The 16,205-nt window shown below is 43.1% G+C and overlaps 1 protein-coding gene across 8 annotated transcripts in view; it reads left to right on the forward strand.

The window, feature by feature from the left end:
* The window catches only part of gigyf2 (GRB10 interacting GYF protein 2), a 15,884-nt gene extending 1,663 nt beyond the window's left edge, over positions 1-14,221 (forward strand). For 2 of the 8 annotated variants that reach the window (XM_019262242.2, XM_027289279.1), the window contains exons 2-29: positions 1,418-1,469; positions 1,670-1,835; positions 1,986-2,081; positions 2,234-2,342; positions 3,176-3,281; positions 3,393-3,433; positions 3,528-3,563; positions 4,017-4,193; positions 4,408-4,613; positions 4,723-4,870; positions 5,299-5,511; positions 5,601-5,773; positions 6,054-6,210; positions 6,305-6,471; positions 7,815-7,909; positions 8,044-8,172; positions 8,278-8,408; positions 8,519-8,619; positions 9,222-9,362; positions 9,478-9,636; positions 9,725-9,973; positions 10,153-10,275; positions 10,391-10,633; positions 11,097-11,302; positions 11,441-11,592; positions 11,689-11,918; positions 13,364-13,508; positions 13,617-14,221. In XM_019262242.2, coding sequence (XP_019117787.1) covers positions 1,432-1,469; positions 1,670-1,835; positions 1,986-2,081; positions 2,234-2,342; positions 3,176-3,281; positions 3,393-3,433; positions 3,528-3,563; positions 4,017-4,193; positions 4,408-4,613; positions 4,723-4,870; positions 5,299-5,511; positions 5,601-5,773; positions 6,054-6,210; positions 6,305-6,471; positions 7,815-7,909; positions 8,044-8,172; positions 8,278-8,408; positions 8,519-8,619; positions 9,222-9,362; positions 9,478-9,636; positions 9,725-9,973; positions 10,153-10,275; positions 10,391-10,633; positions 11,097-11,302; positions 11,441-11,592; positions 11,689-11,918; positions 13,364-13,508; positions 13,617-13,684 — 4,005 coding nt within the window. In that variant the 5' untranslated portion in view covers positions 1,418-1,431 and the 3' untranslated portion in view covers positions 13,685-14,221. Of the gene's footprint in view, positions 1-1,417; positions 1,470-1,669; positions 1,836-1,985; positions 2,082-2,233; positions 2,343-3,175; positions 3,282-3,392; positions 3,434-3,527; positions 3,564-4,016; positions 4,194-4,407; positions 4,614-4,722; positions 4,871-5,298; positions 5,512-5,600; positions 5,774-6,053; positions 6,211-6,304; positions 6,472-7,814; positions 7,910-8,043; positions 8,173-8,277; positions 8,409-8,518; positions 8,620-9,221; positions 9,363-9,477; positions 9,637-9,724; positions 9,974-10,152; positions 10,276-10,390; positions 10,634-11,096; positions 11,303-11,440; positions 11,593-11,688; positions 11,919-13,363; positions 13,509-13,616 lie in introns of those variants that run through there. The other 6 variants (XM_027289262.1, XM_027289264.1, XM_027289271.1 and 3 more) reach the window with 6 other exon arrangements.
* Positions 14,222-16,205: the final 1,984 nt, after the last annotated feature.

Consider the following 16,205-nt stretch of genomic DNA (forward strand, 5'->3'; position numbering starts at 1 on the left):
TTTATAAATTATGCTTCAGGGAAGTAAAACATTTACTTGATTAGATTGCTTTACTGATTCGCCACCTTCTTGAAATAATAATATAATATGAATCTGTCATAAATAAATAAATAAATATAAATATAAATATCAATCTTATATCTTAGATATCTATATATCTCTTATATATTATAGATATATATATATACACACACACACACACACACACACACACACACACACACAATATTAAAGTACTACACTACAGGTTTTTTAATTTCCTGTAATGGTTTGTCAATAGTCGCCTTCAGGCAGGTCCTGCGTATACGTCCATGATTAGTTATGAGCTAAAATGTGACGATAAAATGGATGGTTAAAAAACTGCTGCAGTGGCTCTAAACAGGAAATATTAACAAGAGAAATGTGGATCCGGAGTGTTTCCACCAAATAATCCCTGAAAGCTTCTTGAATCGGTTCATGATTCAACAAAAGTCAACAATAAATAATCTCATTATTAGGAATAAAGCTGTTTCCTGTGTGAACTGTCCCGAATAAGGTCGGATCACGTTGAGGGTGGTACTTGGACAGACGGATGTTTTTGTAGTTATTTCAGTTATCCTGATTTCAGCAGGACAAGTTGTTTGTTCACGTGACATTTAGTAATTGCAATAGCCTAAACTTATTTTCCTAGTCAAAACATATATACATGTATTTTTGGAGAGGTGCAAATAATTAATATAATATACAAACAAAACAAAAATCACAGACTGCTAACCCCTCTGGGCACGTCTCTGTCACATCTATTTTTTCCTGGTTTATGTGCGTCTAAGTATGGAAATAAGTTACATAGTCAAATTATTTCCCGTTTGGATTTTTTTTTTTTTCCCCACTTGGAGGTTTGCACAGCGTATTTTATTTTTAAAATCGGCTACGCTGTGCAAACTAGAAGAACTGCAATAAGCTCTGGCGGCTGCAGCACACGCGGTTCCTGCTGGATTCGGCCATTGTGCTAGTAAATATTTGTTAAACACGCTCTAAACTTTTCTCTGCCCCTTCTGGCCGAGAGAGTAATGACACAAAAACTGTCATTGTGTGTTTCTGATGTTTTACTCCACCGTTCTAGTACTAGCTTCTCCTTCCCTACACTTCCTTCACCCTTCAGCCCCGGCAAACCAATCACTACTGGTTGAGATGTCACTATTGATGTTGCAGACACCAGATTTAAAAACTCTTCTATGTCCTGCAAATGTTTACCAGGCGGTGATTGATCAGCATTGTGTGAAATCATTTAGCGAGGGCTTGGATTTAGTCCTGCACTGCAGCTTTAAGCAAAACACGCTGCATAAGTAAGTTGAGTGAAAACTGCATCACGGTGGCGTCACACTATAACAGTGTGAGTTATAACAATCTTTTTTTTTCTTTCTTCTCATATTTGCAGAACTTCAAGGAAGAATGGCCGAAACCCAGACACTTAACTTTGGACCAGAATGGTAAATAAGCTGACATGACTTCTTGATTTAATCTTAGAGAAAATGATTTGTAGGTTGTGAAACTGTTTTTCTGTCGAGGCCCTCAGTGTATGTTTTCCATACATGTTCAGGCATGCAAATTGCCACCTCAGCTTTTGGCGTCGTCTCCCCTTACCCTGTCCCTTCTGGCTTTTTACCACCCCTTGTCTCTCTCTCTGCAGGCTCCGTGCCCTGTCTGGAGGTGGAAGCAGCAGCGGCGGCGGCGGAGGTGGAAGCGGCTGCGCGGTTGCCTCGCCACCTCTCTCACCTGCATTGCCAAAGTATAAACTTGCAGACTATCGCTACGGGAGAGAAGAAATGTTAGCACTTTATGTAAAGGATAACAAGGTAGGTGAGCCTGTAATGTCTGCATCATAGCTGTTGATGCAGGCGTGCAGTGATTTGCATACAAATGACATTACTGCTGAGATTAGATTTACATCTTCTTTACTCTCAACAATAAAGATTGTGACTGAGATTGTGATTTCCCTCCTGCAGATCCCTATAGACCTACATGATAAGGAGTTCCTGCCCATATTGCAAGAGGATCCCTTGCCGCCTCTGGCACTTGTGTCTTTTACAGAGGAGGAACAGGTAAGTACATGCCACAGTGCAGTTTCTGCTTATTGTCATCTATTGGTTTATATTTTTTACAATTAAACTTCCAAATAGAGAACAAGCAGATAATAAAGCTGAGAGCCTGCTTTCTGTCCCCTCTCTCCCCTCCCCCTGTTTTGTATTTGCAGAGAAATTTTTCCATGTCTGTAAACAGTGCAGCTGTACTTCGGCTGACAGGGCGAGGAGGCGGGCCGATAGCAGGGGCACCAAGAGGCCGAAGTACCTCAAGGGGTAGAGGTAAGAATTAAGATCCTGCATGAACGCGTTATGTTTCCTTTTTCATTTCAAGGATAAGTAGCTGCAAATATGAGCTCTTATATTAGCTGTTCTGTCCGTGACCACTACTCCACCACTAATTCAGCCACAGCTTGAGACAAGCGGTGTAATATTAGCGCTCTGTAGGTGTTGTGCTTACTCGGCGTACTCTTCCCCAGCTGCTTGAACTCGTGAGTGATGTGCCTCAAACATGTTTGAAACTGGATGGCTTGTGGTACACAGACACACACACACACGTGGTCTGACACCTACACATATCCTCCAGTCAGCCAAAGCTGCATACACTCGGTCAGCAATTGTTTAGAGAGGTTCAGTATGCAATGACGCTGGTTTAAAGGGTGCTACAAGCTGTGCGTGAACCTTTTCTGAGCTGCCTGAGTTGAAGTTTGGTTGAGAAACCTATATGTTACTGGATATAAATCACGGAGAGGATACATGCATCGACAAACCACAAATGTCAGTTTGTTGTACATCTTCTGGATCAAAGGGAAAGTACAGCATCATGATTCAGCAGATTTGTGCGTGGTGCTAGTTCAGGTGTGTGTGTTCGCTTGGTAAAGAAGGTATTTAAAATTCATGGTTTGTTAGCTGCGGAACGTTGGTATAAACCTTCTCATCATCTGTAGTGAAGCGTAGATGTTTTGTTCAGCCTGCTGCTGATGTTTGAACTACATTTGGTACTCCACTGCACAGTGATAAATATCCTACCTAAGCCTTTGCAGTTGCATGCAGTCATTAGCAACCAAACCTCTCTGGGTCATATCAGGTCATGTCAACCTGTGATTGATTTCCAGGCCGGGGAAGAGGAGATGGAGGGTTTTACCAAAGAAGTTTTGACGATGTGGAAGGTTTTGGTCGCGGAGGGAGGGAGATGCATCGCTCCCAAAGCTGGGAAGAAAGGTATTAAAATACCCATTTGTGGTGTCAAGTTTTGTTGCTACCCATTTACACATGCTCAATATGGGTTTTTGCTCAACTTCACATAATGTGTGGTTTTGTTTTTCTCACCAGGGGAGATAGAAGGTTTGAAAAGCCAGGTCGAAAAGACCCAGGTTGGTGTAGAATTTCGTTGCTTAAATAATAAATACATGATGGTTCTCATTGGCACATACACTGGCTTATCTACTGTTTGCTCTGTCTATCTAGTCGATGCTGCTCCAGGACATTTTCAGATGAATCACGGTGAGTAAAAGTTTCGTTTCTCTGTATTCCCTACAGAGGAATAATAACACAAGACAGGCAATACAAAGCTACTCATCACAAATGTATGCCTGTCAAATAAAAGCAAGTTAAAAAGACCATAAAATAAAATTCAAGGACATTGAGTACAGAGCTGAGCCGCCTTTAACAGACTTTTTAAAGTTGTTGTTTTTGTAAGTGCTGATGGAGCTGCAGCTCATCACATCATCAGACAACGTTTTCCACTGATTTGTGGATTTTACAGAAAAGGCTGACTGCCCAAATGCTGTGCAGCGAAATGCTCTGTTACCGTGTCGTATAGAGGATATTCTAATTGAATTTAGTAGCTGTAAATGACATCTGAGTGAGTTTGCTAATCTGGCTTTAATATCAACAATCAATATCATGACGACAGCTTTATCTTTAACCATCCCTCTCCTACACTACTCTGTGCAGCCCGAAGCAACTATGAGGACGGCGTGACAGGCCTACCGAGGAAGCATGAGTTCACGCGCGCAGAGAGTGAAAACTGGCGTTCTTCCCGTGACGATCAGAATGGTGAGGATGATGAGGGGGGCTGGCGCCTGGCGGGGTCTCGACGGGACGGTGACCGGTGGTGCCCCCCGAGCCCAGGTGGGCACTGCATTGACCACATTACCTATACTTTTACCTTTGATACTCAGATAAATGTGCTTGTAACCTTTGAACTGAATGCCCTAATGCACATGTTCAAAACTTGTTTGTTTTTGTACGTGGAGAAGTTCACAATCCCTCCTTGAAGAAGCAACGTTAGATCATGAGATTAAGATCGGTTGTACAAAGCTAAGTATTTCTGCATTTTCTTCAGATGGTCCTCGGTCAGCAGGGTGGCACCCAGATCAGCGTCGCCGATTCCCGTTCGATGCGAGAGAAGACGAGCGTGGCTACAGGAGGCCAAGGTCAGGCAGTGGCAGCCTGGAGGACGAGAGGGACAGCCTGCCAGAATGGTGCCTGGAGGATGCAGACGAGGAGGCGGGCACCTTCGACTCGTCAGGGGCCTTTCTCTCACTCAAGGTAAAACAAGAGTGGAGGAAGAGTTTTGAATGAATCAGGGAAGCATTGATGTGACATGTATTTATATAAATGCACGTTGCTGTAATTGTGTTTTGTGTTGCGTCTTCAGAAAGCTTCCAAGGAGCCAATCCTGGAGGAGGCGGAGCTCGACTTCAAACCCTTGGAAGAGTGTGAAGAGGGCTTGGAGGAGGAGGACGGTCAGCCCAAGGAGACCAAAGAAACAGAAACTGAGGCCAAGAGAGAGGCTGAACGAAAAGGTAACTTCGATACACAGAGAATGTGTAACCTTTTTAATGTTGTTTGATAGGTGTGTGTATATATAATAGTCAGAAGTCAGATGAGCTTTGTGCAAGAACTATCTAAGAAGAAGTCTCTACACACTTCATCTACAGAAAAGCACCACTGAAGCTGGTATATAGTATCTTGCTAAGAAACACCTTATGCAAGCTGTGACACATCATCAAGGACACAAAAAGACAGAATAGATTATGGAAGATAAAATATTGATGGCAGTTTCAAAGAATCCAAAGCAGCTGATGTAAGTTTGAACCAAGAAAGGGAGAAAGGTGTCGAAGAGGTTCTTTTACTGCAACATTAACCATCAGAACTTCTTTTTAATTCAGAATAGTTATAGTCATGTTGGTGGTACTCTCATCTCATGTCTTACCCATTTTATTTTTGTCAGAAGAGGCTCCACCTGTTGCTCCCCCAGTCTCAGAGCCCCCTGCCCAGTCTCTGTCCCAGAGTCAGCCCAGCAGAACAGAAGAGTCTGAGAGGCCAGCTGAACGGCAGCCGCCCCTGGAGCTCCCACCAGAGCCCTGCAAAGTCCCCCTGCACATCCCCATGTCTAACAGCATGCTCGAGTCCCACATGGCCCACATTTCTACCACTCTCGCAGGTACGACTTAGGACTTCAGTTTGATTGTAGATAGGACAGTTGTTGTGATTCGGTACCTGGAAATCTCTTTAATATCTGTTTCTGTGCAGAAGTATCAGCTCCATCGCCCAGTGTCCAGCTACAGCAGCAGAAGCCAATGGAAGTTCCTGTGGTGATGAACAATCCTTTGCCCTTCCCTTCAAGTTTATTGGCGCCTATCGGCAGGCCCACCAGTCTACCACACGACACAGATGAAGACGAGGGACTGAAACACTTTGAGCAGGCAAGTTAGACTTTTAGCATGAAAATCTGTCCCGAGATGGTCAGGCTATCCTCAACTACAACTGTACAGTCATAAGATATTTTTACTTACTGAAAAGAAGAGCATGTTGTGAACGTTATGATACCAGATATCTGACTACCCTTCAAATGAAACCAATAAAACAAGCTGTAATACAATCTCTTTCCAGTAAAACAACAGCAACCAATTAAGCGACTGATGTCAGATTGTATTTCTTTAAACATGATTATAAGTAATGTAATATATTTTTAATGTTCCCCAGGAGGCAGAAAAGATGGTAGCATATCTACAGGATGGTGTGGTGGATGACGACAGACTTACAGCAAAGACTTCAGAGAAGCCCAAACCTTCGGGGCTGCCACTCACCCACGAGGCTGCTCTTAAGTGGTTTTACAAAGACCCCCAAGGGGAGATACAGGGTGAGTTTGGAAGAGGTTTTCTACCCTATACTGTAATGTAATGATCTAAATACCATGCACTCATTTGCCTCTGAATCTCCTCCTCTGCTCTCAGGTCCATTCAGTAACCAGGAGATGGCAGAGTGGTTTCAGGCTGGTTACTTCACAATGTCTCTGCTGGTCAAACGAGGATGTGACGAAGTATTTCAACCGCTTGGAGAGATCATGAAGATATGGGGCAGGGTACCGTTCACTCTAGGCTCTGCACCTCCACCTCTACAGGTGTGTTTGCTGAATGTGGCCTGTTTTGATTCCTCATGTCTGGAGATTTGCTTTGTAATCAGCACTAGTTGCCAATGCCAGCCATGACCTATAGGTGGTGTGGTAGTCCACTCTTTTTTTTTTTTTTAACCAGTAACATCATTTACCAGTTAAGTCAGTCTTTCATTGTCTTCCACTCTCTCTGACTTAATGCATTTTGTGGTTTTAACACTTGAGACGTTTTACTCTTTCCTGCAGATCTTCAAAGTCATTTGAAACTGTGACGTTTTCTGTTATCCCCCATTTATACTCTCGCTGCACGTGTCTCGGGCACGTCAGATAACCGTCGAACCAATGCTGCAGTTCACACAGATTAAATTGAACTAGTTCACGTTCACGCCCGGGCCTGTGTTATTATCTCCTACTCCTACCATAGTGTAATGATGTCAAGATGCAGTCTATGGCAACAGACACTCATTGTCTTATCTTCCCTAATGCAGACATGACGTGACCTGCCTCTGTCTTTGTGATAACGGCAGCTAAAGTTGCACTGAAATCAGCCGTTTGTTCTGTGTCTGGAAAAAAAAAAAAACACTCCAGACATTTTTACACATATAATCAAATACAAGGCGCACCGAGCTGCTGTAGAGTCAACCAATGAATTATCTGCATGGATGGATGAGAAATTATTGATCTGTATGTGTGAGGGAGCAGTGTGAGTTACAGCCTGTGAAGATGAGAAAACGTTTGTCTCAGTCGTAGTTCATAAATACAATCCATTCATGTCCTAGGCTGTGGATAGTTGTTAGCTAAAGCTAGTTAAATTGTTATTGCTGCAAGTAAACTGCCTAAAAGTGTGAAAGTTATTATTCCTCTAGCAATCTGGCACTTACAACTTCAGGTGCATTAGGACCTGTTCATGCTAGATGTGAATCAAAGTGTCTTTAATGTCATTTGGACTTTATCTGAAGACAAGACAGCAGTAAAAGTAGCAGATGGAGAATCCTGCCCCTATTTTTATTTGAATAGAAGTTGTACTATTTATTTTGTTCCGACGTTGTTCTGGTGACAGTGGATTTGTTTGTTCTGACTGATTTCAAAATAAACTTTTACTGATCTGTGTCAACTACAAATGAAAACAAACACAAAACAATCATCTGCATAACTGAAGTTGATATGTAGCAGATGCTCCTTTTTAGTGGTAATTGCAGCCTTTGGTTAAAGTGGACGCTGCTCCAACTTTTGTCACATTACTCTGAGTGGGTGAACAGCAGTTTTGAGCATTAGGTGTTTCAGCTCAGATGTCCTGTTCTTTGTCCTTGACGTCCCATGTTTGATTCATTCTGACTGTGCCCTCTGTGCAGGGTGATGGTGATCAGGAGAGGTTGAAGAGGCAGCAAGAGCTCACTGCTCTCAACCTTTACCAATTACAGCAGCTCCAATATCAATACCTCCTCAGGTACGGCCAGCTCAGATCTGTTAATGTTCATGTGTCATGATAAAAATATCCAAACACACTCATTTATTTATTGTATTGTATTTTATTGTGTTTTTTTCTCTCATTCTTCCATCCATATTTCTTCCGCTGTTCAGGCAGCAGTATGCTCAGGCACTGGCCCAGCAGAAAGCTGCAGCTCTTAGCTCCGCTCCTCTTCAACAGCAGCAGCAACACCAACAGCAGATCAATCTGCTTCTACAGCAATACCAGGCTCTCAAGATAAGGTGAATAACACACACACACTATAACACAATCAGGTCTATCTCTAATACATTGGTGTCTGTGCTTCTGTGTAGAAATGTTACTGATTATTCTTGATGTTTTTGTAGAGCGTCTGAGAGCCTCCTACCTCCTGTTACTCGGTCCCTGTCTGTACCAGATTCTGGTTCTGTGTGGGAAATGCAGAACCCGTCCTCTCAGGCTTCCTGCACACCAAACCTCCAACAAGCTGCTCAAAGCAGTGAGTTTCTGCCTTTATTATAAATAATTCTTTCACAGATTAAAAAAAAAAAAATAGTCTGTATCTTGTCATAGCAGGTATAATGAATCATATCTTGTCGCACTCCACAGCGTGGGATGGCAGCAGCGTGTGGGATTTACCTATAGACTCCATGGCACAGGCTCCAACCATCGAGCAGATGCAACAGTTAGAAAAGACAAAGTCTGCAAAGGTAATTAAGTTTTTCTGCTCGCTCTTCTGTCTTTGTCGTAAAAATGACAATTTGTCTGAAAAATGTCAGAATTGTTGTTTATTTCTACATGATCTTTCTGTCATGTACAGCGTTTATTGATGGGTCACCAGATTTGTAAGATGAAACTGATTTCTGTCTGACATATAGGGAATTATTTCCTTCAGCAATGGCTGATGACAGAAACAGTGTAATTCAGACACCAGATATATTTCTTCATATTCGAAATAATTTGGGCCACAAAAGAATAACAGTTAAATAATTTTTGGGCCCTCTGCAGTCTACTTACATTGATAGTCATAAATACAATCATCACATACATTTCAATCTGGTTGAACTGTTTTGTTCTTCTACAAAACATTACTTTTTCATTTTTTTTGGCAAAGCCTTCACACAAAACACCATCTATCTGTAGAGATTACTTTCTAGAACCTGAAAGCATGAAAGACTGTTCAAAAATTTGGAGCAGTCCTCTCAACTGCACTGAATCAGACTTTTGAACGGCAGTGTACGATTAGTCCGAATCGTTCGACTGTCACATCTCTGCAAATACCATGAGTGTATTTTATTTTCTCCCCCGACAGTTGGAGTTGGAGAGACGTGAGGCAGAAATGAGAGCCAAACGGGAGGAAGAGGAGAGGAAACGGCTGGAAGAGGCCCTGAGGGCCCGACAGGAGGAGGAACGCAAACGTTTGGAAGAGGAGGAGCTGGCACGGCAAAAACAGGTGGAGCATTTTAACAAAATTGATTTTAAGCACTGAAAGCCCCCGAGCTTCTGTTTCATTGTGAGTCATTTCTCTCTGATGGTATTGATACTGACCCTGCGTTGTAAATCTTCAGGAGGAGGCATTAAGACGACAGCGAGAGCAAGAAGAGGCTCAGCGCAGACAAAGAGAGGAAGAGGAGAGACTGGCACAAGAGGAAGCTCTCCGTAGATTAGAGGAGAGGCGGAGGGAGGAGGAGGAGAGAAGGAAACGGGAAGAGTTCCTTCGCAAACAGGTGAGCTAATGAAAACATGTCATATACTTCACCACCTTTCCGGACTCGTGAATTGTCTTCCTAAATGCCAATGCCCTTTCTGCCTCAGCAGGAAGAGGAGCGCAGAAAGCAGGAGGAACTCGAAGCATTGAGGAGGCGCGAGGAGGAGAAGCGAGCCGAGGAAGAGGCGGCAGCTGCTGCGGCGGCAGCTGCTCTGGCTCAACAACAAGAGGAGGAGCAGAAGAGGAGAGAACAGGAGGCCCAAAGACAGCAGGAGCGACAGAGGCAGCAGCAACAAGAGGCCCTCAGGAGACTTCAACAACAGCAGCAGCAGCAGCAGCAGCTCGCTCAGATGAAGGTGAGGACACAGAGGATTAGTCTGCAAAAATAAATGGTACACAATGTTTTTAAAGTTGACAAAACTGGGGTGTCGTTTAGCTCAGTCGGTAGAGCAACTGCCTCCTGTACGAAGCTTGAAAATGCCAAAAAATATCTTTTAAAAAAAAAAAGCTGACAAAACACTGTCCTACTCTTTAGCTTCCATCGTCTTCAAAGTGGGGCCAGCAGTCGTCCAACTCTATAAACCAGACTCAGAACGCCCTGTCGCTGGCCGAAATCCAGAAACTGGAAGAGGAGCGAGAACGACAGGCACGGGAGGAGGTAAGGACAGCGATCAGCGGTCAGGCTGGTTGTTTTGGCAGTGCCACCACCAGCAACGTTTTAGCGCCTATCTCAAGTTAGAATTTGACTAATTGTTGTCGTACAATCCTCACAGCATCGGCGTCAACAGCAAGAGCTCCTAAAGTTGCAGCATCAGCAGGCCTTACAGCTGGCTCAGCAGCCTCAGGCCAAGCTGTCCGGTTGGGGTAGTGTGGCCAAACAGCCAGCTATGACCAAATCTTTGCTGGAGATTCAAAGGGAAGAGGCTCAGCAGATGAAACAGCGGAAGGATCAGCAACCACCACCACAACAACAACACCCAATGGTCACCCAACAGATCCGCACTCAAACCAGAAACGTACGTGACCTTTTATGGTACTGCGTCAGGCATGGATCTTTTTCTGGACTCGGCTCTACGGCAGCATTTTGACATTAGAAATGTTATTTGGATGTGGAAACTCAATTTCTGTGGCCAGTTTATAAATCTTAGACTGCTATGTGACTGGCTTTAAACAGTTTGAACAGTTAAATGTCAGTAAAGTCATTGTTTTTCTGATGAACTCTTTAATTCTTAAAAGCTCAAGTGATCTTCAGCGAAAGAAGTAAAGCTGAAATGATTGAGCTAATCATTTCATGATGATGATTTCATCCTCTTCTGTGATCAAAAACGGAACATCTTGTAGACCTTTAGGAAACTGCGATGAGTATTCCTCACCTTTTTTCTGACATTTTACAGAGGAAACAACTGAAAGGAGTCGACAGATTCATCAGTAATGAATAAATTGTGTTATGTCAGTAACAGTATCTCACTCTCGTCACAGACGTCTCTGAGTAACTCGGTGTGGGGGTCTGTGAACGCCAGCTCCTGCTCTAATTGGGGCTCAGACTCCAGCAGCATCTGGGGTGACACCCACAACTCTAACATGGGCTTCTGGGACGAGGCTGTGAAAGAGGCCGTGCAGCAGCAACCTCCCCAACCCCGGAAAGCTAGCACGCAGAAGAACAACAAAGGCAACGCCAACCTCAGGTATTTATCAAGAACGCCGAACTAGAAAAACGTCTTAGTCACAGGATCCGATGAAAAACACGAGTTAACACATGAAGGATATGAGTAATAAACGCAGAGTTTAATGACTTCTTTTTTTCTTTGTATCTGTTTTAAAAGTAACTCTTTGAGTGGGCGGGCCAATAAAAAGGTAGAAGAGGAGGAAAAGCTGCTAAAGTTGTTCCAAGGGGTCAGTAAGAGCCAGCAGGACACCTTCATGCAATGGTGTGAGCAAACTCTGCACACCCTCAACACAGCCAACAATCTAGATGGTAAGACTTTAAAAATATGTCCCTCCCACGTCTATGACTGGTCTATTTCTGGAAAGCCAAACTCACAAACATTCTTCTTGTCCGCCTCCCTGCCAGTTCCAACGTTTGCGTCCTTCCTGAAAGAAGTGGACTCTCCATACGAGGTGCACGACTACGTCAGGGCCTATCTGGGGGACACTCCCGAGGCCAAGGACTTTGCCAAGCAGTTCCTGGAACGTCGTGCCAAACAGAACGCTAACCAACAGAAACAGGCACCGCAGAACCAACAGCAAGCCGTCAAGCAGCAGCAGCAGCAGCAGCAGCAGCAGCAGCAGCAGCAGCAGCAAGTGAGTGAGACTGTGGAAGTGGAACCAGTCAGTTAAAAGCTCGGCATGTGGGAACCAAATGTTTAGGTTTACTTTTTGCCTTGCAAGAAGCCACGTGCGTCTTGTGATGTGATCGGAAAGAGAGACATCTGTCCCTTTTCTGCACCCTAAAAATAGTTTTCCCTCTCTGGGGATTTTCTTCTTGGCATGTTCAAACCGATCAGAGGAAGTCATCTGACGTCGCTAATGGCGTCACACTCCATAGCCGCTGATGTTATTTACATTTCTAGTGTGAATCTCTCCTGCGTCACCCCTTTGGCTCAGACCCAAAGCATGTCACTGCACTGCTTTTTTTTTTTTCTTGTTTGCTATTTACCAAATCTGTCCATGCCGCAAAACTGGTCTGACTTGTTGAAGCTACGTGTTTATCTTCAAAGTGTTTTTCTCTCACTAATAATGAAATCGGGTCATCTCAGAAAGTGATGTCCTTTTATTAAATGAGCTACAATTTGGAATATCAAGAACACGATGAGGTTCAACTTTACATAACTGCACACAACAAAAAATAAATAAACCAAATCTATAAAAACTAAGTAAACCAGAATAAATAAAATGTTAAGACTCAGTTCTGATCTCTGATCTCCTGATAATTCCTGAACTTACAGAGCTGCACACTAAATAACATTGTAGCAGAGCTCAAGAGCTTTGATGACACTCATCATCAGTTATTACTACTTAGTTATTGGTCTGAATTAGTGAGAGGCTGATTGAACGACTCGGACTCATCACATTTAGTTGATGCCTTCGTGTTTCCACAGACAAACCCAGCTTCAGTTCAGCAGTGTCTGGACAAAGTTTGCCGCTTCCCTTCGTCCTTTTTCACTATAGCTAACCAGGGAACGCTCCATACAGTGGACCAGAGGCACTTCATTAGCTTAGCCCAATAGCATGCTACAACTGGTCACCTGCCAAAAATTCTCCAGGTAAAACGCGTGGTCTAGAATTTCTGCTCTGAGAGTACGAGTGTGTGTCTGTGTGTATATTTACAAAACACAGCTGGTACCACAACACCGAAAGATGGAACTGAGACCGTGGACGTTTGTGTGGAGGTATCGGTTTCAGAGCCGTTACACCCGGTCCTGCTCTGTGCTCTGTCTCCCTTTAACATTTTAGGTTGTGCTAACGCTTTGTGCTGCATATCACCGAGGACGACCTCACAGCAAGATGAGATCACACTGTGTAAATCACTTATACTGTGAGGGACGATTGTACATCGCCTACTAGAGGTCGACCGATACAGATTTTTTTATGGCCGATGCCGATTTTTATTTTATTTTTTTGACACAAGCTCCATCCACTGTCTAGTGGTAACTGAGGTACCACTGGTGTCAGACCAGATGATCAAAGAACAGCTTTTTCCAAAAGGTGAATCCTAGGCGAATAATCCACTTTCCTCTCTCGTCCAGGACTCTGTATGGGGTGGAACAGGATCCTCGCCACTCTACCAGTCGAACCATACGAGTGGCCAGCAGCAGCAGCGCTTCGAGACAGTCACCTCAGGGAAGAAGAAAAAGAAGCAGAAGATGGTGCGCGCAGATCCCAGCCTTCTAGGTGAGTATCACCGGGACCGCGTTTCGGCCCATCTGTTAGATGTGAAAACGATGAGTCACTTCTTTTTAAATCTCATCTCATTGCATCTTTCTTTTTTTAATTCTTCAGGTTTTTCTGTGAACGCATCATCTGAGAGATTGAATATGGGAGAGATTGAGACTTTGGAGGACTTTTAAGGGACTGCAGCCAAGCAAACTCCACTGACTGTATCCGATTTGAACAGCAGCTGTTTCACCCGAACCCCTGCTGCGTCCCCTCCACTGCTTCCACAACTTTCACCTTTTTTTATTTTTATTTACAGTTTTCCATTTATCAGACATACTCTGGTAATCCCTCATGAATTCCTAATTGTGAACGAACGGTGATCTCTGAGGCAGGGTGTGTTTTCCTGTTGCTTACGGACCTATAATCTGATGAAAACCCTCCAGAGGAGACGGACTGGAGCAAACTGGCCAGTGAAACGAGCGACCAGCCAAGAGAGCCAATCACCAAACAAACTCAAGTTTCTGGAGAAAGCCTGCAGAGGCGTCGACGTATATTGGACCCAAATCATGTCCTGTTGTCGAAATTCAACAACAAATTTCAAATTTGGCCTCCATCGTATGGGATTTTTTTTTAAAGTGTGGATATATGGGTGGGGTGGTTGGGGTATTATGGGAAAGGATAGAGATTATATCCATTGTTTTTGTTTTATTTATTTAAAGTTTTCACCCCCACACTTTAACCCTCCCCCGTTCTCTTCTCCCTCCCTGTTTTCTGCTGGGTGTTCATGGATAACGATGGCAAAATAGAGCCCAAGGATTCGTGCCCACTCATGTCCTGTTTTAAGGACATGTTCAAAAGCTCCAAGTAGTTATCTATTTCTTGTAAAATACTAGGCTGTTTAAAGAATAAACTTTCAATTCTGCATCTGTATTATAATATATGAAAATGATCTGCTGGAGTCATACTTTTTTATTGCAGTAAGAAATAATAAAACAGTCTTATGTGTGGGCTGTTCACACCTGTGTCTGAACTATTCAGAAAAAAACGCAAATGTGCAGAATTCATTTGATTCACACACATTCCCAGTCACGCTCGGATAAATCACATTTGTACAGAGATCCTGTTAAGAGCTGGAGATGTATAAATGAAAACGAGTCATTGGCAGGTAATTACAGAGACCACGAGAGTAAAGCGAGGCATCAGCGTTCACAATGTTAATGAACTAAACATTTTAAATCCTTCAAAACTGACAAGTTGGAGACAAAACTTGAAATGAGTAATCGTATCACGTGCCTTTTTTCCTGGTGGTGTGGTTCAAGTATTCTGTTGACTGGCAAGAAGACGAGATGCTTTTTGGGGGGTTTTGCAGGAGATCAAATTAGAAACTAACCGTTAAATCTTAAACATGCAGTCTTTAAAAACACAACTTATTTTTAGGAAGTAAAAGCGTATTCTCCCACCACTTGGTTGTAGTGCATATTTGACTGACTTAGTCATGGTTTGTCAGTCTGCATAGAGGAAATGAAACCCACTGATTCCTTTATAATGAAACACAACAGCATATTTCTAAGCACGCACACCGATTATCATCATATTGAAACAAAACCCTTATGAAAATATGGTCAGTGCTGACATGTGCCAGGACTTCCCAAAACACTGAAGTGCCTCTTGGTAAAACACCAAACCCTTATTTTTTTTTCAGGCTATTTGTTCTTTTCTCAAATTCAAACCAGAACGTTAACTCGGTTAACTTAAAGGTCCGGTGTGTAACTTTTAGGAGGATCTATTGGCAGAAATGGAATATAATATTGATAAGTGTGTAATCTGAAAATAAGAGTTTGTGTTTTTGTTACCCTGCTGCGACGCCATGTTTCTACAGTAGCCCAGATCAGACAAACCAAACACTGGATCTACAACAACAGACTGCAACATATAACCCTTTGTACACTAATAGCGGTTGTTTTTGCCACTAACCGGCTCAGATTGTTATTATAAAGTCTGACAACACTATGGAAAGGAGACGGACATGGACACATTTGTTAAAGAGTATGATCCTTTCTTTATTTCACCAGAAACAGACGTTTTATCTCTCTGTTCATGGGAGTTGCTGGTCTAATGCTGCCCCAGTTAGTTTGTGTCACTGCGTCCCTGATGAGTTCAGACCAACCTTCGTTCAACCTTTATTTACATTTCAAGGAATCATTGAAGGTAACTCCTCATAAAAGCAGGTTTCCCAAATTTTATGTTTGCATGCAGGATTTTTTTGGAGAATGAGGTTTAGATATTTTGGGGCTTTTGCACCTTTATTGAATAGTGAGCTGAAAGCAGCAAACGACCACAGGTCAGAACAGAACCTTGGGCCGCCGCTGCAAGTCCTGAGCCTTTGTACATCGGGGAATGCTCTGCCAGGTGAACTAATGGGGCTCCCCAGCATTAGTGGTTATATAAATAAATAGAAAACAATGCCACGTCTTACTTGTACTTGTATATTAGAGACATACAACCAGAGTTTTCACATTGTTACACAGTAACACACAAACTAACTGACTGAGGCAGCAATATCTTTGTACCATATAATTACTGTTTTGTTTTTTTTCAGTGGTGTCTGCTGGCTTTGAATAGAGTGATATAACAAACATCTATCTCTGCAGGGTTTCTTTCTTCCGTAATGTCACACTGATCAATAATTTGAGCCTGTAAATGGCAAAAAAG

This window comes from Larimichthys crocea, chromosome II (assembly GCF_000972845.2).
Source record: "Larimichthys crocea isolate SSNF chromosome II, L_crocea_2.0, whole genome shotgun sequence".
Taxonomy (NCBI): Eukaryota; Metazoa; Chordata; class Actinopteri; family Sciaenidae; genus Larimichthys; species Larimichthys crocea.